This window comes from Durio zibethinus, chromosome 6 (genome assembly GCF_047325235.1).
Source record: "Durio zibethinus cultivar Kanyao isolate XHJ-2024 chromosome 6, ASM4732523v1, whole genome shotgun sequence".
In the NCBI taxonomy this organism is placed as follows: domain Eukaryota; kingdom Viridiplantae; phylum Streptophyta; class Magnoliopsida; order Malvales; family Malvaceae; genus Durio; species Durio zibethinus.
In genome coordinates, this window is record NC_143167.1 from 29,646,301 (window position 1) to 29,669,273 (window position 22,973).

Below are 22,973 nucleotides of genomic sequence, written 5' to 3' on the forward strand. Positions count from 1 at the left end.
AAATGCCGGTGATGGTTTCTGTTGAGAAATTCAGATAGGTAAATAAATAATATAGACAGTGACAATAGGTAGTGATGAGAAGAGAGAGAGGAGAGGATCTATCGTTGCTTCTGTAACAGTAACCTCCGGGATCCGGCGTCCCTTTGAGTCTGGGTTATTAAACTTGTACAGTTGGACCTTGGAGGCTTCAAACACAATTAGCTGAACTGCTATTAACGGAAATCACAGCAAGGGCCATTCTGTAATGCACACCAATCAATATTTAAACTAATTAAGTATACAGTCAATGTGGCTCAAATCTGATTAACCTTTTAATAATACTAGTACTAAATAAGAAAATTGGAAAATTGCGTAATAAAATACATGCATTGCATTTGCTTTGTTTGTAGTATATGTTATGTTCGTATGCAATTGTGGTTTCTAAGTGTTATGTGAGAGTCGGACAACTCTGGGATCCTATTCCTACCTGTCGGGTGCAGAGTAACAGTAAATTAATCGATCGTCTTTTAACTCCCAAAAAGACGAAGAAACAAATGAATTACAGTCAGCCAGTTTGTTTTGGTGCTGAGGTTGTTTTTAAAAATTATTGGTCGACGATATCGTTCAGTATAGTTTATAGTAAGTAGTATTGTTTTTGGTGTAAAGATTTTACTCCGTATTCGTAGTAACTGCGAGTGTCACCCTCACGAGTCGGCCCGTAAATTTAAATGTCGATGAACTCATCCACTGCCAACCAGCCTATATAGTGGTGGTGGGGATTGAACAGCCTAATGTCTGCCAATTAATGCCAATGCACAATGGCTGCTTTGCTTATATATTTATATTTATATAATAACAATAATATAGCACTTCCTTTGTAGGACACCACTCTCCTGATCTCGTGTACTGTAAACCAGAATAAATTATATATATTTTTAAGTAGACCAGAATATAAATAATTTAGAATCATATTTAGTAGATGACATAATATTCTGATGAAAGAGGCAGATTAAATTAACAACCATTACTAGTATTTTAAAATAAAATTAACAAAAATGAGCAGAGTGCAGAAACCGCATTTCCTAGAATCCTAGTTGTAGTTGAACGTGTTAACTAATCTATGAAATTATTATTATTATTAGTTCAGCAATATAGCATGAAAATGTAAGAATACCAATGAATTGCGTGATTTTATTGTTTCACGCATTAACAAGATACTATTGTGGATCCATCATCCATTCATCCACTTACTTTTGTATGGGGATTTTTCTCATATCTTATACTAGTATATATTATTAAGTCAATAAATACTACTACTACTACCAGTATATGTTATTACTTTTGTATGAAATGTAATGTAACTATCTTTCCTCTTTCCTTTTTCTTGTTTTGTTTTGTTTTTTTTTTTTTTTCCTAGGAAAATGAAACTTTTTTCATTTCATAATCACCTACCCTTTTTTATTTCAGCTTATAGGATCGAGGAACAATTATCTTTTTTGGAAAATGTGACGAACTTGAATCACCCATCTTTCCTTTATCAACTCACCAACGGTACTTCATTAATGTATGAAAATTGGGTGTGAATCTGGAACACTATAATTAAGAAATTGCACCACCAAACCATCCTTTTCAACAATTAATCGTTGAATCCTCCTATTTTTTGCAATTTGCATTCTACCACCCCATAGCTCCGCTTGCAAATTGTCTGTAACACTATGTTAACATTTAAACATGTAACCTACTAAACTTTCGAGTCACGAATCAAGTCTCCTGCGATTGGAATGCCACCACAGACCTTCCTAATCACGGATCAAACTTCCTATTGTTGCCATGCCACTGCTTCTTTTGAAACCATATCAAGTACATACAATTTCGTGTGCAAGAACCATACAGGTAACAGCACGACAGGGCAATATTTTATTCTCATCCCTAACTAATCAGAGGTCTAACCCCTTTGACTAGATCCTGATAACTCCTCTAGCAATGGGATATTTAGCTCTGAACAAACAAGCCCAATAATCTTTGCAGTCGCATCCCCAAATGACATTTAATTAAGGATCACAGCAATGGCAAACCGGTTTTTAATATCGCAGAAGCCTGTTGATCCTCCTAAACCCGAGTGTACGAAGCCAGTAAAAGACCTATCCTTTGATTTGAGCCTCTTAAATCCTAGTCCAGATACCCCATCTGGCAAAGTCAAGTTTTCATATTCACCAACACCCATGAATGCATCCCGAATCCTAGGGTTCGAGAAAATCTTGCTGTTCTCTTTTTTAGGACTATCCCTATTTGCAATGCAATCAGTTGTACTGGTGCTACTGCTACTATCCTTGACATCTACTTTGTAATTTCTGTTTTATCCACAATCATTATTATTTTCATCCTTCGAAGCATCATATACTACGTCAGTCCGCTTACACTTTTGCTTTTTATGGTTCTTGTTGGAAGGAAAATTGGGGATATGAGGATGGGTGCCAAGAGGTGGATTTGAAACAGGGGAATGCGGTGGCGGGACCGCACTGGCATCAGCTAAGGCTGCATAGTAGCGTTCAAGTGCACGGGTGAGCAATGTCCATTGGCAGCAGGTATGATAGCAAGGCGGATGTTAAGCATATTAAATAAAGCAGGCAAAAGAATTGCGAATTTGGCAATATTGTCGAGTTGGAAGGTGAAGGGCAACTGATCCATTAGATTGCGCATTGGCATTGCCGAGACCGTGATATCATTTGTATCTAGCGTAAGTGAAGCAAGTCGAGATTCCACACCTGAAGAGGAGTCAATATAGGCATTAATACTAGTTTGAGAGAAGATAACTAAGGAGGGCATGCAAGTAACGTATAATATGAATAGTAGTAAGCATTTCTACTTAATGAATCAAGTAGATAAAGACAGGAATTTGAAGCCCCTTCAGGAATTCCAACTTATAGCTCGCCTTCAATTTTGAGAGGATGAATGGGTGTCTCTTCAAGAAACTCCTGAAAATTCTTCCCAGATGCATGCTGTATCACCCAAACAAGCCAGGTTAATATGTATTAGTTTATTAGACTAAGTTCCTAAAATTTCAAGTCAGTCAGAATGGTAGTAAGAATTTGATTAACAAGTGACGATGAAGGAAGTATGAGAATTGTATCACCCAAAATGTTCCTGCGAAAGCCACTATATATATAATATATATCGAGAAAGATCCACTTAGACTAGTGTAAATCTTATTCATTTTTTACACCTTTAGATCAAAATAGCTAAACAAATTCAAGGAGAAGAGTTTTGGGAATAATACCTTCTAAAATAATAGAATTTCAAAAGAATTTAACATCACTGAGCTAGGTGAAACTTCACTGGAAAAAAAATGTATTAACATGTTTGAGCTTTCCCACAAGGGAAGGATTTCCAGATAGCTTCATTCAAAGTCAAACAACATTATGGTTCTACTTGATTCAAAGCTTGTGCAAGAATAGTGAACCCTCGTGAGAACCAACTGCAACAACATTGAATTATGTAAACCCTCTTTATATCCTAATAAGAATCATAATGAAATTAAATGAAATAATCTCATTAGGAATATAGTTCGACTTTAAAGTCTTAAGACTCAATTAAATACAAGGGAAAGGGAAGGAAAATACCTCCTACACTTGAAAGCATGCTTCTTTCTCAAACATTAACATTAGTTCCCTTTTCTTTTCTTTTTTTTTCTTCTCAAACAAACTGACGTGCACTGACATAATACAATTAGTTAGCGTTAGAAAAGTACCTAAATTATTCCACCACATAGCCAGCCAAAAGATAGATAATGATACAACTGCTGATTCCCGGGTTCAGTCTCAGGTACTGATGCCGCAATCAGTTTCAAACATTCATCCCACTTAGACATTAGCAAAGGATTTTTTGCTCCAAAGTCAGCCAAAGCATTGTGCAAACCAGATGTATGGTTATGAACATGATGCACCTGAAAGGAAAAATAGTTAAAGAATGATGATAATGAATACTTACGAATTCTAAATGGTTGTTATCCAAGTTTAATTAATAGGTCTTTGTGCATAGAATTGTAACCTTTATGTGCTCTTTTCCATTTCCTGTAAATTCTGGCCAATATTAGCAACATTTTCCTTAGGTTTGAGTTTTCAGCAAGACAATGTATCATTTGTTAGAGACTATTTAAAATTTTCGTAACTTTGACTTTTCAAAGATCTCACCTATGAAAAAAATTGCACGTTATTTGCAAAATTTTGAACCACTATCGTTTGAGCAACCATCATGCCTTAATTCCCTTCATTACATTTGACAGGCTAACATATGAAAATTCTAGAATACGAGGACATTTTAGCTGAGGCATTCATGACCAAAAAAAAAAAAAGATTATTCCTACATTTATAAGATATATTTTACAGAACATACTAATTTTTTTCCATATTTTGCACAAGAGTGAATTTGAAGACTTTTCAACATTGAACTTTGTAATTGTCACATTATTACATACCCATTGTCTACCAGCAAGTGTAACATTCCTGCAGTAATACCCTTTGTTACAGAAAAGACAGAAAAAAGAGTATCCGGCTGCGCTGGGCGAGGATCGTATCTTCCAAGCACTCCAGCGGCTGCGTCAATAATAACCTCCCCATCTTGTAGGCACATACCTTGAGATAAAAATTGAAAATGTTAACAAGATCAACAGTAATGCTTTTAAAGTCAGGGGAATCAAAAATAGAAAAAGAAAACAAAGCTTATCATTCATGATTGCAGACTAGCATTTTTAACTATAATGTTAAAATACCAAAAGCATTGCACAGTATATTAGTTACAGAAAGATTGCCCTTATTTCTTTCTCTCACCAAATATAAAAAGTCTATTAAAGAAGAGAAGGAATTCTAATTTCTACTTCGACACTCAAGGTCCTAAATGATTTATCTATTAAAAAGCAACTAAATCCATTATGCTTTCCAGACAAATATGGAAAGTGCAGTAGGGTTAATTAAACATATACATTAGTGATTCTTGTTGCAGGCCATTTTCGGCTACTTTTGGATAATCAAATTTTAGCTTATCCAAAGAAAACCTGTACGTTAGTGGTAGTAACATACTTTGGAACCATATAAATTACGTTCAATCGCCTTTCAAAATATACTTATGGAGAAGGTGGATGTAATCCTGCTAAACTATTATACTAGGGTGGTTTCAAATGCTTATTTAAAGCAGTTGCAACTATTGAAGCCATTTCAATGACACAGTGGACTTAGTTAGAAAATCACTACATGAGGAAAAGGGAGCGGGGCAAAAAAAATAGAAAGAAACAAAGTCCTGTGACGGATTTACTGAGCTTAATGTAATGTTTCCAAATAATTTGGCCAGCCATGCAATAATAGAACAGAATCAAACTTGAAAATTAACTACTGCTGTGGTGGAGCGAAGGCAGGAAAATAAAAATTCAAAAAGAAATAGAGGCTTGTCAGATATCAGACCATAGTCTAATAACAGAATAGTGGTGCAGACCTGAATCCCAAGTATTTTATCATTATTTCCCAACTCAACCAAGAGCTTTCTCAGCTTGGCCTCTGCATCAGAATGGACTGGCGTGTTATAGATCCACTGTGCATTTGCATCTGGTCTCTTATAAAGTTTCTGAGAATGTACTCACTAGTCAATCAAAGATTAAGCAGGAGAAAAAATTCATAATCTTGACCTTATAAATTTTAAAATACACTCACCCTAGAAGAACAGATTCAGCAAATGGTCTCATGATATTCAGATCTATCATGCGGACATTCATAGTGAATGAGAGCGCCGAATCCATGTAACAGAAATGATGAATTAGAAAAAGGCACAATCATTTAATACAACAAGCTGAAAATAGGAGTTTCTATTACAAACCTGTCAGAAGATTTAAAACGCTTGTAAAGATTACAATATCATCCGGAAATGCATCAATCTGAAAATAAATTGTATTACTTAGTTATTAATGATGTATTAAATAGTTAAAAAAGATACCGGAGGAATAACAGTAGTAGATGAAATGAACTTACATGGTTACGTACCAAAAGAAAAAGCAGAAATGAACTTACAGGGAACGGTGTATCTTCTTTTTGGTTGTGTTGCATCTTTTCCTGTGTAACCTTCTTGTTTTTGTCTTTTTTCTCATCCAAAGTTTCCACAGTTTGCTTCATACAAAAAGAATAAGCATTAGATGGACTCGTAGAAGTTGAAAGACAACTTGAGAAGCAAGCAGCGGATACTTACATGAGCTTTATATGCTAGTGTTTTATGACCGAAGAATCCATTTATTGCTTCCATAGCCTTCTCAGGCGTATCTAGGTGTAGCTTGAGGCCCATTTCTGAAAAGGCAGACAAAAGAGCCACATGGTCACCCTGCTACAAAGAGTGACATATATATTACTATTTCGTAATCCACACTCTTGGAGCGAAGAAGATGGAAGCAATAAAACCGTTTGCATAACTGAAACTAGAATATTAAAAATGTCAAAACAGAAAGGTGAACCATCTCTCTCTCTCTCTCTCTCACACACACACACAAACACACATATATATTAAAGTAAATGAAGGTGAAAATTTTGGAGAACTTAATTATATTTGAAGGTATGAAGCCTTGAAGAGCAGTAAAACAATGACTGATTTGAAACATAATCCTCAGATTTGAAGTAGGAAGAAAAGAAACAAGGATATGATGCAGTTTAAATGGTAAAACAGGTATTACATGACTGTTTAATGGTTAAGTAACGAAGCCTTAGGTTTTTACAACTAAAGGTCCAAATATTGAGCCAACTGTTATCTCCCTAATGATCTTGCATTTCAAATGACATGCAAGATTATTGGAAAACAAATTATAAAATAATATACATATAACATACAGACACAAACCTCGGCAGATGCCAAAAACATCTTTGCTAGTGCTAGCTTCACAGACCTTGATAGTCTCTTTGTAAGCCCAAAATCAAGTAAAATTGGACGATTTGGGGCTTCTTTGCTTTCCTGCAAACAAGTAAACAAGAAAACTTTTAAAAGGGAAAAAAACTTATGAGTAAGCAGCATCATGAAGATCACAAATAAACGTGGCAAGAATTACTTTAATAGAGAAATTAAACTGAAGATACATGGATGGATATATAGAAAGATACAAAGATGCATTGATAGATTATAAAAGCCACTGAGAACACTTTGATGCGTCTTGTGCAAATATTTGCCTACCCCATCAGACTAGTCTATAGTAGGTAGCAAAATGAAGTTCACAGATCTCCAGGGAATTGAAGGAAAATCAAAAGAAATTAAATTTATGCAATAGCAAATGGCCATCGATCCAACAAGGAAATAGAATATGATTGACATTTTATCCAATATCTATCAAGCAGTAAGTACAACATTAATGTTAAAATGGCCATTCTCATGCATCTAAACCATCTTATATTGAAGCTTGAATTCTTTACCACATGTCACCATATATATATAATTAACCCAAAGGTTTTTCTCAATATTTCATATTACGTGCATTAAGCTTTATAAATGAAATTTGTAAAATTTCTTATAAAAAATGAGTAAATAAAAATTTTAATAAAAAAATCAAAATCAATATATTGATAGAGTTTAATGTGAAAATTATAAGTAAAAAAGTTATTAAAAATATTATTTATAATTTAAATTTGACCAATATTTATTTAATAGTAAAAATTTTATTAATATTTTTATTAAAAATATATATTTAATAAATACATATAAATTTATTAAAATTTTTTTTTCAAATTTTACATATTTAACCTATGTTAAAAGTTTTTTCAATCTATTGATTTTAATTTTTAATTTTAATTTTTATTTACTTATTTTTAATAAAAAATTTCATGAACTTGACATATGAAACTTCATGTAAATCTTTTCCTATACTCTTATATCCTTATTTATTTTCTTTATTGAGGAACCAAGTCTTAAAGAAAAAATTCAGCATAATGTATTATGAGAAACCAAAGGATAAATCAATGTCTGATATGCAATATAGCGTCAATATCCCTGAAATTGGAAAATGAAATTAGCTTACCAGTTCTTGCAGAGTCGCAGAGGAAATGAGATTGAGTAGATATTGCTTTCTTGGAAAATTCATACACAAAAACTCAAACGGTAAACGGCCGCACACGCCACACTGTCTAATAATTCTTAAGAAGCACGCAAAAAGAAAAAAAGAAAGAAATTGACCAAATTTCTGTTGGTTAAGCGAAAAATACATAACAATCAGTTGCGGGGAAGGGGGTTTGGCCGAGGAAAGCCGCAAGGACCGGAGGACAGCATTCAATCCAAATCCAAGCCGTTTCCAAGTCTTTAGATGAAAATTCAAAACCACAATAATTATAACAAATCAGACTTCATATTTTTCTTACATAAATTACTAATAAATGAAATTAATAGGAGTGGATCTTATTAAAACACAAAATCACATCATATATACTGTCCATTATGTAGGAAATTTTCGTTTATGTAAGAAGTATAAGTTACATATTGTCCATCCATTCCATCATGGGCTGCTTTTCTTCCTCTTTATTATGAATAGAATCAGAGCAAGTATAACTCTATAAACACATCATTAATGCGTGTGGATGAAAACTAGTATACATGTAACCATACCACAAGGTAAAATCTTAATTAATCAGTGGTCTGTTCACATCAAAACCCCTCTCACCAGATCCTGATAAACCCTCCGGCAATGGGACATTTAGCTCTGAACAAATAAGCTCAATAATCTTTGCAGTCACACCCCCAAATGACATCTTGTTAAGGGTCACTGCAATTGCAAGCCGGTTCTTAATATCACAAAAACCTGTTGATCCACCCATACCTGAGTGCCCAAAACCAGTAAAAGACCCATCCCTTGATTTGAGCCTTCTAAATCCTAGTCCAAATATCCCATCTGCCAAACTCAAATTCCCATATTCACCTGTACCCATGAATGCATCATGAATCCTAGGGTTAGAGAAAATCTTGCTGTTCTGATTTTGAGGACCATCCCTGTTTGCACTGCAGTCAGTTATAATGCTGCTACTGCTACTATTGCCACCCTCATTGACAATCAGGGTGTAACTGTTTTGTCTACAATCCTTAGTTTTATTCTTGAAAGCAGCATCTACCACGTTAGTCCGTTTACCCTTTTGCTTTTTATGGGCCTTTCTGGAAGGAAAATTGGGGATATGGGGATGGCTGCCAAGTGGTGGATTTGAAGCAGAGGAATGTGGTGGTGGTACCACACCCCCATCAGCTAAGGCTGCATAGTAGCGTGCAAGTGCACGGGCTGAGCAATGTCCATTTGCAGCAGGTATGATAGCACGGCGGATGTTAAGCATATTAAAGAAAACAGGCAAGGAAGTTGCAAACTCAGCAATGTTGTTGAGTTGGAAAGTGGATGGCAGCTCAGCTCGATTCTGCATTTCCGAGAGCTTCTTGAGATCATCTGTATCTAGCGTAAGTGAAGCAAGTCGAGATTCCACACCTGGAGAGGAGTCAATAAAGGCATCAATACTTTGAGTAAAGATGACCAGGTTCTGCAAGTAATGTATATGCAGCATTTCTACATAATGAATCAAGAAGATAAAAACAGGAAGTACCAGGTGGAATTCCAACATATAGCTCCCCTTCAATTTTGAGTGGTTGAATGAAAGCCTCCTTAAGAATCTCCTGAAATTTCTTCCCAGATGCATGCTGTATCACCCAAGTTAAAAAATTAAAACCAGGTTAATATGTGTTAGTTAGTTGGACTAAGTTACTATGTGTTAGTTAGTTAGACTAAGTTACTATAATTTCAAGTCAGTCAGAATGTTAGAAAGAAGAATCTGATCATGATAAGAACGAGTGACCATGTGGGAAGCATGAGTAGCGTATCGCCCCAAATATTCCTAAGAAAGCCAACTTTTTGGATTGGTGAAAGCCACTATTAGTACAATTGGAGAAGACATTGTTTAACTGCTCAGAGAGGAAGAGAGATTGAGAAAACAAACATCCTAAAACAAATCTAAGCAAGATAATTCTGGAAAAACATATCCCCTAAAATATTAGAATTTCCAAAAGAATTTAACATCAACGAGCTAGGTAAAACTTCACATAAAACAATTTATTATCGTGTTTGAGCTTTCCTCCAAGAGAAGGATTTCCTGATAGCTTAATTTGAATTCAAACAGCACTATGGTTTGACTTGATTGAAAGCTTATGTATGAATAGTGATCCCTCACGAGAACCAACTCCAATAGTCCTCCACTCCAACCCAACAACATTGAAGTATTTAAGTCTTCTTCATCTTTTCAAGTAAGTATCATAATGGAATTAAATGAAATAATATTATTAGGAATTTAGTAAGATTTAAAATCTTAAGGCCCAATTAAGTATAAGGGAAAGGGAAGGAAATACCTTATACACTTGAAAACATGTTTCTTTCTCAAATTTTAACATTAGTACCCTTTTCTTCTTTTTCTTTTGCATCTCAAATACATTAAGGTACAGTGGCATTATCCAAAGAGTGAGCATGAAAAAATACCTCAATTATTCCACCACATAGCCAGCCAAAAGATAGATAATGATAAAACTGCTGCTTCCCAGGTTCTGTCTCAGGTACTGATGCCTCAATCAGTTTCAAACATTCATCCCACTCAGACATTAGCAAAGGATTTTGTGCTCTAAGGTCAGCCAATGCATTGTGCAAACCAGATGTATGGTTAAGTACATGATGAACCTGAAAGGGAAAATTTCAAAGAATGATTATACTGAAATACTTACGCATTCTAAATGGTGGTTATCCATGTTTAATAGGGTTCTGGGCACAGAATTGTAACCTTTATGTGCTCTTTTCCATTTCCTCTAAATTCTGGCCAAATATTTACAACACGTTCTTCAAGCTTGAGTTTTCTGCAAGACAATGTACCATTTATTTGAGACTCTTAAAAACTTTTCGTAACTTCGAATTTTCAAAGATCTATGAAAAAGTTTGCATGTTATTTAAAATATTCTGAACCACTTATAATTTTTTGACCAACCACCATGCCTTAATTCCCCTTCATTACATTTGACAGACTAACATATATAAGACATATATCACAGAACATACTAATTTCCTTCATATATAAGGCATATGAAGAGTATTCCTTCATATATAAGATATTTTACAGAACATTCTTATTTCCAGATTTTGCACAATAGTGAATCTAAAGACTTTTTTAACATTGAACTTTGCAGTTATTACATTATTACATACCCATTGTCTACCAGCCAGTGTAACATTCCCGCAGCAATACCCTTGGTCGCAGAAAAGATAGAAAAAAGAGTATCGGGCTGAACCGGACGAGGATCGTATCTTCCCAGCACTCCAGCAGCAGTGTCAATAATAACCTCCCCATCTTTGTATGCACATACCTTGAGATAAAAATTGAAAATATTATCCAAAATCAGCGGAAATCAATATGCTTTTAAACTCACAGGCATCAAAAAATGGAAATAATGATAATAATAATAATAATAATAATAATAATAATAATAATAATAAAGCCTATCATTTATGATTGACTGATTGTAAACTAGCAGTTAAAATACCAAAAGCAATTTACCTCTTAATTGTACAGTGAAACAACAATTAGCATGAATTATGTCCAATATTGCAAAGTATATCACACAAAGATTGCCCTTATTTCTTTCTTTCACCAACTGAAAAAGTCCATCAGGGATTTCTAATAGATCCTAAGGTTGTATTTGGTAACTTGGATTTAAAAGAAGGGATTTGGATTTCAAATTTAGTAAAACTTGTGTGATAAAGCACGTGTAAATATGACCTTTATGATTATTTTCAAATTCATGGATTTATTAAATGCCTATTTAATGATGAATTGAAAATACCAATAGGTATTTGTGAATTTGAAATTCATCTTATTATATCTTTTTAAATATATAGATATATTGAAACTTAACTAATTTGTGCATAGCATCCGCATTTCATCATCACAATTTATATTGCAAACTAAATCCAAATCCACTCTCTCAAATTCATCTTTCCAAACATAGCATGAATGCATTAAGAAAGCAACTAGTCCCTAATGTTTATCCAGAGAAAAATATGGACAGCACAGTAGGGTTAAACCTATACGTTAGTGACAGCAACATATTTTGGGACCATATAAGGCACGTTCAACTGCTCTCAAAAGATACTTACCATGTGCATGTAATCCTACTACACTGCATGAAATAGAAATAGCAGGGAGGCTTCAAATGCTCACTTTAAACAGTCTCAATTATTGAAGCCATTTCAAGACACAAATGACTTAGTTTGAAAAATCACTACATAAGGAGGAAAGAGTGGAAAATAAGGAAAGTCCTCTGATGCATTAGTGGAACAAAGGCATATAAAAATAGACCAGCCATCCAACTTGATAATTAACTACAGCAGTAGTGCAATAAAGGCAGGCAAATAAAATATTAAAAAAAATAAGCTTGTCAGATTATTGGACCATAGCCTAATAACAGGATAGCGGTGCAGACCTGAATCCCTAGTATTTTATCGTTGTTTCCTAACTCAACTAAGAGCCTTCTCAGCTTGACCTCTACATCAGAATGGAACGGCGTGTTGTAGATCCACTGTGCATTTTCTGCTGGTCTCTTATTAATGTTTCTGACAACATAATCACACTCAATCAAAGATGAAACAGGAGAAAATTGTCAAAAAGTTGACTGAAAATTTTAAAACAGACTCACCCTAGAAGAACAGATTCAGCAAATGGTCTCATGATATCTAGATATACTATGCGGACATTCATAGTGGACGAGAGCCCTGAATTTAAGTAACATAAATGATAAATTAGCAAAAGGCACAATAACTTAATACAACAAGGTGAAAATAGGAGTTTCAATTACAGACCTCTCAGAAGATTTAAAACCCGTGTAAAGATTACAATATCACCCGGAAATGCATCAACCTAAAAATAAATTGTATTTAGTTAATGATGGATTAAATAGTCAACAAAAATACCAAAGGAACAACAGTAGCAGATGAAATGGACTTACAGGGTTAGCTACAAAAAGAAAAGGCAGAAATGAACTTACTGGGTTGAAGCGTTTAACTTCCTTTTTGTTGAGTTGCATCTTTTCCTGTATAACCTTCATGTTTCTGTCTCTTTGCTCAGTCAAAGATTTCATGGTTTGCTTCATAGAAAAAGAATTAGCATTAAACGGGCTCGCAGAAGTTGACAGACAACTTGAGAGGCAAACAGTTGATACTTACATGAGCTTCATTTGCTGGTGTTGAACTGCGGAAGAATACAGTTGTTATCTCCATAGCCTGCTCAGGCATATCTAGGCGTAGCTTGAGGCCCATTTCTGAAAAAGCAGACAATAGAGCCACATGGTCACCCTGCCACAAGGAGTGATATATTATTTCATAATCCAATTACAGTATTGCAAATACTCTTGGAGCAATAAAAATGTTTGTATAATTGAAACTAGAATAACAGAAATGTCAAAACAGAAAGGTAAACCATATTATTAACCTTATGAAGATGAAGAATTTGGTGAACTAGATTATATTTGAATGTATAGAGCCGTAGAGACCAGTAAAGAAATTATTTATATGACATAGGGTGAGAACATAATCCTTACATTTAAAGTCGGAAGAAAAGAAACAAGGATAAGATGCAGTTTAAATAAATATTGGTAAAAGAGGAATTAGATGTTTGTTTAATGGTAAAGCAATGGAAAACAAAATCAAGTAAAATTACAGCTCAAGGAAAAATATTGAGCCATCTGTTATCTCCCCAATGATCTGTGTTTCATGTGAGACACAAGATTTATGGAATACAAATTACAAAATAATATAAATAAACACACAGACACAAACCTCGGCAGATGCCAAAAACATCTTTGCTAGTGCTTGCTTCACAGAGCTTGATAGTTTCTTTGTAAGCCCAAAATCAAGTAAAATTGGACGATGCGGGGCTTCCTTGCTTACGAGGAAATTTCCTGCAAGTAAGTTAACAAGAAAACTTTTGAAGGGGAAAAAACTCATGAGAAAGTTGCATCATGTAGATCAGAAATAAACCCGGATAGAATAACTTTAACAGAGATATTAAACTGCAGAAGATACATGGATGGATATATAGATATATAGATACATAGACACATAGATAAATAGATTATAGATCATGGTACCAAGATGAGCATGGCCATTAAAAATCCATCAACATAGAGTTGGAAAGGGAGAGACAGGTATACCAGGATGAGGATCGCCATTAAAAAATCCATCAACATATATTTGGTGAGCATATGCACGAGTGATTTCTTCAACAATCTGCTGTTTGTCAACACCAAAAGCTTCCAAAGATGCAGAGTCATTCAGACGAATTCCATCCATGTACTCTAAAATGAGGACACTTTTGGTTGACTGTCATTAAAACCAAAAGGAATCAGAGTGAGCCTTCTGTACTTAAGAGGCAACATACACCCATAAATGAAGGAATAAGCTTCACGTGCTAATAAGATCTAAGGTAAAACAAAAAGGAGGAACACCCCTTCCTCACAATGGGATTTCATCACACAAAATATGCGCTAGAATAATGGCACACAATTTATTTCTCTACCATGTTCCACGAAGAACCAGAGATCATGGTAAAACCTAGAAGTTGAAGTCAAAGATCTCTCTATTGACTGGCATAAGATTTGCTAGATGTCTGATATAAAGAGATAGGTACAGTGTCAAAGATGAGGAAGGGTGCTGATAACAATTTTTTGCCTTAAAAGAAATTATAAGACCACATATTTAAAAGCCATAAGATTTGTTTTACATACAAACACAGATTTAAAAGCTTCTGAATCTTTATCTGACATTAGTTCATTTTTGTTTTATATGCAGTTAACATAGAACTTGTAGTTGTAAACTAAGTTTTGTTTTTCAAGTTTTTAAAGTTTCTAGGTGCTTATTTGACTCTCAAAGAGGTAACAAGTTAAGGCACCATTGGTTGAAAGGAACTGTCATATTTATTGCTCTTACATGTTAGTTCCACATATAGTAAAACAAATCAAAATTATTTCCGCTGCTAGATCTTTCACACTCAGCTACTGCCCTCTTTAATTTACATTATGAATCACGATACCAGAATGATAATATTTTTGGATGCTCGGATGGTCAAAATCCTAACATTTCACACTATCTTGGATCACATGCACTCTGGAAAATAACAGAAGAACAATATTCATGTTTAAAGGTTAGCTCAGAACATACCTGAATAACTTCTGGAATCAAAACATTTACACAGTTGGAAGACTTGTTCTCATCAAGTGACTTTTTGCAGCCAAGATTTCTAGACACGGTTCTAGTATTCTCTACAAAGACAAGTGCGATAAAAACAATGACAGGAAAAGAGAGGGTAAAAAATTGAAATCTGTCTGAGAATATAATTGCATGACTTAACAGAAAAAGGAATTATGGGAAGACAGACAATTTGGAAACCAGACTTGTCCATCTTTCTCTTTTGACCTGGGCATTTTAAAGGCCCAAATCCAGTTATTGGTATAAAACTTAAGGAGATGTTCCATTCTCATGATCCCTGCTGGTTGGATGCCTGACCACGTAGTGGTCAAAAATACTATTAGATCTCCACAGTACCAACCAGCCACAAACAGCCACCGAAATGGCACCATTAAACTGATGTCACCACATTACAGTTACCACTATTATCATTACCATTATGGTCATGCCAGAAAACTTTCATTTGTCACTGCATTTCAACCACAACCAGCATTATCGCCACAATTTTATTACCAGTTCAAGCACCAACTCCACCTACAGGTGCAATTCCCAAAACAATTTTAAAGTCAAACACGACTGTTCCCTATTGTCATTAAACACAACATCAAAGTTGCCATCATAGTACCATCAGCATTACTGCTGATGCATCATCGACTAGTAACAAGCACCATTAATCTAATAATCCACCGGAAATTAAAGTAGATGTGGAAATACAGAAATTTGAAAAAGGATTTTCTTTCCTGTCATATCAATTTTCTTTTTGAAAACTAGCCCAAATTTTACAACTGTAATTTAACTTTTTCTTTTCAGTGAATTTACCATGGGAATAATCTAAATTAAAAAGAAAATCCATCTTTTTCCCAATTAAATAAATCAGATGTAGAATAAATCATTTTAAAATAGTGCATACCAGCTTCCTGATTGAAATCAAGCTCTTTTGGGACTTCTTTGCACCATTCATCTATCATTGGATTAAAGTCATATTGTGGTTCGGCCCAAGCTATCCAGTCCACAATCGACTTTGCATTCTTTAAGTCCTGCAACACAACAGCATGTCCAACAACCATATAATGACAGAAATTCTTACTTTCATCCGAACATCCTAAAAGCCAAAGCATGCAAAACCTCCAATATGACTTCTCTGATGCCCTCATGCTGAACTTTAACCACCACCTCCCGCCCATTGATTAACGTTGCTCGATGGACTTGTGCAATCTGCATAGAATAAAGATGTCCTCATTTGTCAACAAGTTTTCAAGGAAATACGCTTAATTTCCCTTAGGAGAACAAAGCAACACAACTATGGTCCTTACTGATGCTGTTGCCAAAGGTTCTTCCACAAAATCTGCAAAGAGATCATCCATAGTCGTGCCAAACTCCTTTTGTATAGTCTGACAAACCTGTGCAAATGAAAATAAGCACCTGCTCAATAAGTGCATATGGCCAAAAAACGTCAATAAGTGCATATGGAAGGACTGATAGGAACAGAAACAAAAACACACATCTATAAACTTTCCTGTGAGAATTAGATATGTATAGAATCAACTGAAAGTTACACGAAAATAAGTTTCAACTTCATTATTCTTTATGTTTGTCCTCGGCTGCTTTATCCACATCTTAGTTGGAATTATTATTGCTCATTTACTGAAGCCTTTGGAGATCATCTAATGCACCAAGATACCTTTTGTACAGGCTTTTTATGGAATTCTAAATCTAAACTTAGCATGAAATAAAAATTTCTCTCACTGCCCAATATCGTGGTCAGCAGGAAACCATGTCAGTCTTTATCCTTCTTATCCTTCTCCAAACCAAAAGGGTTGTCTTTTATGGATTAAAAATGCTCCAGGTTACATGTAAATTAAAATTTCTAAAATAAAAATTTTACCAAGGATATTGTAATGATTTCTTTAAATAATATACAAGACATGGCCTTTAGTCAAACAAAATGGAGAAAATGGATGAATGTGGCCAAATCCAACTAGCTTGAGCACATTGCAATGATTTCCCAAAGCTATCCCCATATATCTAAGACTCAATTTTTACCAAGCTAATAATTTTCCAAATACAAGTTAATCTGTACAAGCAAAAGCACTTTGAAACCTAGTTATATATCCATTCATGGAGGCATACATCTACTCTGCAAACAACCTGATAAGAACATCCAGTCTTTACACAGCACATGGTGATAAATCCAATTAAGCACAACAGCTTCCATATCTTGGGTTGGCAGACCATGGTATTACTCGGTCATCAGTCATCACCATAAGAATTTTTGTAATACTTAGGATACATGAACTACAATTGGGATCATATGGCAATAACAACCTCAAAATCATGCAATCAACAATAATAGAAGTGCATGAAAGGAGAACTGAGATGCTTTCCAACTAGATCGATTGGGCAGATAGGCTATCCAGGAGAACCTCTAAACCACTAAATCCCGCTCATCTTGTTCATAGTCAGAGTGATAACATTGGGTAAGAAATTGATCTCCGAACATCAAAATATTTATTACCTCTTTTAAGGGACGAGGAGGAAGAGAGTCTTGTAATTGCTTGAGAAGGGATATATATGCCTCAGGAAGCACATCAGCACGTGTGGATAAGTACTGCCCAAGTTTCACCCACAAGCCTTCCAACTCTATCATCAAACTAAGAACACGCTTAGCATTGCGCTCATGAACCTTTTCCCATAATGCAGCTCTTTTTGATTTGTTAGTCCATTTTTCTCTTTGCTGCACAGCCTTCAGTAAAAGTAGAATACAGGTGATTTAGATTGTCCAAGCATTAACTCGGTATAGAAGTGAGAATCAAGAAATTTTACCTTATAATCCAGGTAGATTACAAAAGCAACTGTTAGTACTTTCACACGTCTTCTGTAAATATTCCCCCACCCCATCAGACAAGGAGCAAAATGGCAAGATAATGACGTTCACAGATTTCTGGGAATGGAAAAAAAATGATCGGATTGTACTACAGTACACAATTGGATGACCGAACACCAGAATGAGCAGTCATTCGTGTGAAGGTTAGCAACAGTTTGAAACCCCTACAAGTTTAATTTATGCAATAGTAAATGACCATCCAAGAAGGGAAAACAATACAAACTTATACGATTGCCATTTTATCAAAATCAATCAGTACAACAATCACATACTAGGAGTAAAATGAAGGTATTTTATCAACATCAATCGGTACAACAACGTAAAATAGGCTATTTTGGTTTATTTATCCACTATACATACACATGGATGCATCTAAACTATCACCTATTGAAGCTTGAATTCACTATCACAACCACACCTTTTGCTCCTTCAATAATACTCCTATCTATATCTTTACGCTTTCTTCTCTTTCTAGAGGAATGAAGTACTTGAATTTAATTGCGTAAAGAAAAAATTCAGCTTATTAAGAGAAATCAATAATTTCAAGACAAATTAATGTTTGAGATGCAATAATTTTGAGGATCAGAAAGCAGACAACTACAACGATCAGTCTCTTCTCTTATCATTTGACCACTGGCAGTCGCGAGGAAATGAAATAAAACCCATTTCCCCAATTTTCTTTGCAAATTCACAAACAAAAACTAACTGATTGGATATCCCTACCTATATTATTTACTAATATTATTTCTTTGCAACCCTTTTGCGAGACACATCAAAAGGTAAACCAAAAAACAAGACCCGGATTGAAATTACAACGCAGATTGATTAGCAAAGTCAATCCATGAGGATTGATGCATAATTATTTTTTTTTATTTTTACTAAAATAAATAAATAAATAAATGGATTATATTCATTTGCAACAATAAGAACCGAGGCGAAGCTTACCGAAATGGAATTGCAGAAGAGGAAAGTTGTTGAAGGAGAAACCTACGCAGCGCACACACAGCACTAATACTCAAGAAGCAAGCAATAAAATTCCGGGAAAGGACACGATACGATCGTATTTGTATGCTGGTGTGGTTTTGGCATGAGAATCTGCATTTGCTTTCCCTTCCCGCATTTAATAAGAATAAGCGGTACAATAAAGGGCGCTTGACCAGGTCATGTTGTAATTTTCAAAGACGACCAGGCCATGCGCTAACATTTGCTGTTGTTTCCGGTTGAGCCAAAGAAATCATGTACTGTAGAACGCAGAAGCGTGGAATCGCAGAGAAGGATAGAGCTGTTTGATGAGGAAAGGTAGGGAATATAATCCAAGCCGTCAACTTGGTTGAACGGCGTGCGTAATACTGACTTTTCTCGACTCGCTTCATTCCAACCCCGAATTGCACGGAAACTTCCCTTCTAAGAAAATTCTGAACTAAAATAATAAAAATGTCATAAATTTTATTATTTTATTTAAATAAATTTTTATATTTTAATTTATATTCAAATAAATTTTTATTTTTTTAATTTATATTTAAATAAACTCTTAATATAAATTAATTTTTTGTTTGAAATAAAAATATATTTAGATATAAATCTAAAAATAAAATTTTATTTGAGTAAAATAAAAATATAAAAATTTATATAAATAAAATAATAAAATTTAAAAACTCTTTTAATATCATTACGTCTATTTATTCGATCAATATAATTAACTCTCTTGAATCTCTCTAAAGCATCCAATTAACATACATTTAATTATCATATCATTTTTCTTCAAAAATTGATTTCTCTCTCAATTAAGGAAAGGCTCACCTAATATTTTTATTAACATCATATCATAACATCATTTCAAAATTAAATATTTGATTTTTAATTTATCAATAATTATAAAATATGAATCATATTTATCTAAAATTATTAAATATAATTTATATGAATCTATACGAATCTTTTTCAAATTTCATGTATATTTATTATCAATTATTTTAATAAATCATCTCTTTTTATCTCATATACAAAATAAAAAAAAATCAAATACGTAAAAATAACCTAAAACTTTAATATCTACGTTGTCCTTTCACTGAAATTTTCTTTACACACCTCACTTCTTCTTATTCAAATCCTAAGAATTCATTGATTTGTGCATCGAAGCAAGTATAGGAGAATCAATTCTAAAGCCCCTGACCGTACTTTATGGCTATAGATTCAGGTCACTTCACTTCGATTTCTCACCTGCTCTCTCCAACTAAAACAACCAGAAAAGTCATCAATATTGCTCTTCCTCCAGCCTTACTTTGACCTTTCTTTTATACTAGTAATAAATATTGCTATTGGATTAGAACTTTGGAGATATCGAACAGTTATCGATTGTGTCAAAAGAAATATTGCTATTGGATTAGAACTTTGGAGATATCGAACGGTTATCGATTGTGTCAAAAGTCTTAACTCTTAATCACCAACTTATTCTTACTTGTTAAGTAAAGTTGCATTTAAGCTTTAAGCAAATTGAACATATTCAAATTTTATTATGATCATAATTTATTTATTTAATTAATAATAATAAAATATTATTTGTTAAATTTGAAATTTTAAAACCATGTAATGATAACAATTCAAGTTTTTCTTTAATAAACAACTACTATTACAACAAAGAATCGATTGATTAGTACTAAATGATATTGAAAATGGAAAAATATGCTTAAATATCATTTGTTGATTCCAGGTGTTAAACTCGTACAAAATATTGGGCTTTTGAGTTTTGATTGATGGAATTCGATTAGGAGGAAATGGCAGCCGACACAAGCCCAAGGCCCAACGACAAACCTTTCACAAGCTCAATGTCATGTCTTATTTTGGATCTTGAGGAATAAAAATAATATAAGCCCAACGCTTTCATCGCAGCTGCAGCTCAATGTCATATCATTTTTAAAATATTGAATTTTTAAATAAATTCAATATTTCGATTTTTTATACATTTTTTAATTTTTTATTTATTAAAATTTAACTTTTATTTTAAATCAAATTTTTTTGGATTTTTATAAAATTTTTCATTTTTTAAAGTTTTTTACAAATTTTATTATTATTTTTTAAATATATTTATTATAAACAAATAAATGATGTGATAATAATTAGATATTTTGACAAGTATCAAGATTTTATTTGATATTTATGACATGAGTTATGTCAACTACTTAATTAATGATAATAATTGGGTCAAAGTGCCTCACGAAATACAAATTTATATAATTAATTATGAATTTTTAAAAAAATATGAAATTGATAGAAAACACATAATATAAGAACCAAAATTGAATATTTAATCCTACATAGAAATATAGTAACACTTACAATTTTTTTTTGGTAAAATGATAAAAGATATCTCAAATTTTGTTTAATTTTCTTTTAACAATTTTAAAGACGCACCCCTATATATTCAACGGAGTACACTCAAATTGTTATCATCAACATATTTTTCACAAATATCAAATTTTACTAGCAAGTAATGATGTTCTTCTATTTGCCAATCGGAGTAATTTGTGTAGATAGTAACAATTAAATAATACATCCGTAACAATCAAATAATTAGTAAGTACAATTACTATCTCATCACAGCAAAATTATCATCAATGGAGTAAAAAGGAGGAGGAGCATGCATGCTATTTGATAAGAATTTCTATTTTTGGAATGAACATACTAGTATTAGGTGGAAGTAAATATCTGGAAATGTATGACATGAAAAGGTAACTCCATTGCTCCATATCCATCACCGTGACAAAATATGAATGCATACAATAATGAGCAGCAGATGTACTGCAAAAATATTGCATCTTCTGGCTGTTGTTATTCTGGCTGGTAAAAGATTCTTCAAACAAGACAACAACCTGAGGCTTGAGGCTGACTACTGTTGAGGACCACTATTCAAAAAGTGTATATATTAATTAATTTTAATTCACACTTCACCTTTTGTTTTTTTCTTTTTTTTTTGCCATTACTTCACTATGAACCTACTGTTAAGGTTTTTTTTTTATATTAAATTATTAAGGTTTTTTTGAGTTAGTAAGATAGAGTTCATAAGTATCTTAGGAAAAAATCTTCGTCCGATCTATCAAAGAAAAAAAAAATGATCAAAGAGATATCGGAGTTAAGATTTTAAGACAAGTTTCGACAATATTACAACTGTATAAGGAAAAAGATGATGAAAGCAATAAAAATGATTATAGGAAAGAATAAAACCATTTTGTCTTTCAAATCGTTTGTCTTACAACTTTTATATACGATTTAGATTAAATTTGATATATATATATATATATATATATCTTTTCATTTGTCAACAAAACTTAATTAAAATAAAAAAAAAATTATTTGATATATTAACAGTTAAAATATTTTAACTTCACAAATAAAATTAAAATAATAATACATATATTTTTTTGAAATTAAAAATTTTAAATATATAAAAAATATATTACCATCTTAATTATACTTATAAAATTAAAAAATTTCACTATTAATATATTTAATAATTTCTCTAAAATAAATGACATAAAATTAAGAAATTTATTTAGACTATTCCCACTTTATGAGCCTCGTGAACTTTTAATTCAGGATAGTATTGGGCTTTAAGCATTTATCGCTTACGAAGTGCAATCTAAATTCCAACGTAATGTATAATATTCCAATTTTTAAGGCACCAACTGAATCATTAGTTTTTTTTTCTCTCTCTCTCTCTCTCTCTCTATATATATATATATATATATATATATATATACACATATACATTTATTGTGATTAAAATGGGAGTGAAGATGACTGATGACCATGTGTTGTTGTTCACTTGTTGCCTACCTATTCGTTTGCTTGTGGTTG

At 33.2% G+C, this 22,973-nt stretch overlaps 1 protein-coding gene and 1 pseudogene across 4 annotated transcripts; both read right to left on the bottom strand.

Moving 5' to 3' along the window:
- Positions 1–129: 129 nt before the first annotated feature.
- Positions 130–8,217, bottom strand: LOC111284426 (uncharacterized; annotated as a pseudogene). Its single transcript, XR_016343021.1, has 14 exons — positions 8,012–8,217; positions 6,847–6,957; positions 6,208–6,336; positions 6,033–6,128; positions 5,841–5,899; positions 5,654–5,753; positions 5,460–5,580; positions 4,454–4,610; positions 4,227–4,243; positions 4,027–4,082; positions 3,728–3,922; positions 2,870–2,978; positions 1,432–2,744; positions 130–239 (listed from the first exon to the last, which is right to left on the bottom strand). The product of XR_016343021.1 is annotated as an uncharacterized LOC111284426 (transcript).
- Positions 8,218–8,364: 147 nt separating this feature from the next.
- On the bottom strand, positions 8,365–19,439 carry LOC111285862 (ABC1 family protein). 3 transcript variants are annotated; one of them, XM_022875497.2, is made up of 19 exons: positions 19,065–19,439; positions 18,059–18,176; positions 17,751–17,978; positions 16,549–16,635; positions 16,361–16,450; positions 16,146–16,272; positions 15,209–15,309; positions 14,203–14,371; positions 13,829–13,950; positions 13,217–13,345; positions 13,039–13,137; positions 12,854–12,911; positions 12,691–12,766; positions 12,478–12,607; positions 11,204–11,361; positions 10,785–10,857; positions 10,490–10,684; positions 9,567–9,660; positions 8,365–9,451 (listed from the first exon to the last, which is right to left on the bottom strand). In XM_022875497.2, exons 2-19 carry the CDS (start codon positions 18,131–18,133, stop codon positions 8,607–8,609), a joined length of 2,856 nt encoding a protein of 951 aa, XP_022731232.2. In that variant the 5' UTR covers positions 18,134–18,176; positions 19,065–19,439; the 3' UTR covers positions 8,365–8,606. The 3 variants fall into 3 exon arrangements, with proteins under 3 accessions (XP_022731232.2, XP_022731231.2, XP_089618768.1); XM_022875496.2 differs by having other exon boundaries at positions 18,059–18,283; XM_089762642.1 differs by having other exon boundaries at positions 16,549–16,657; positions 18,059–18,283.
- Positions 19,440–22,973: the final 3,534 nt, after the last annotated feature.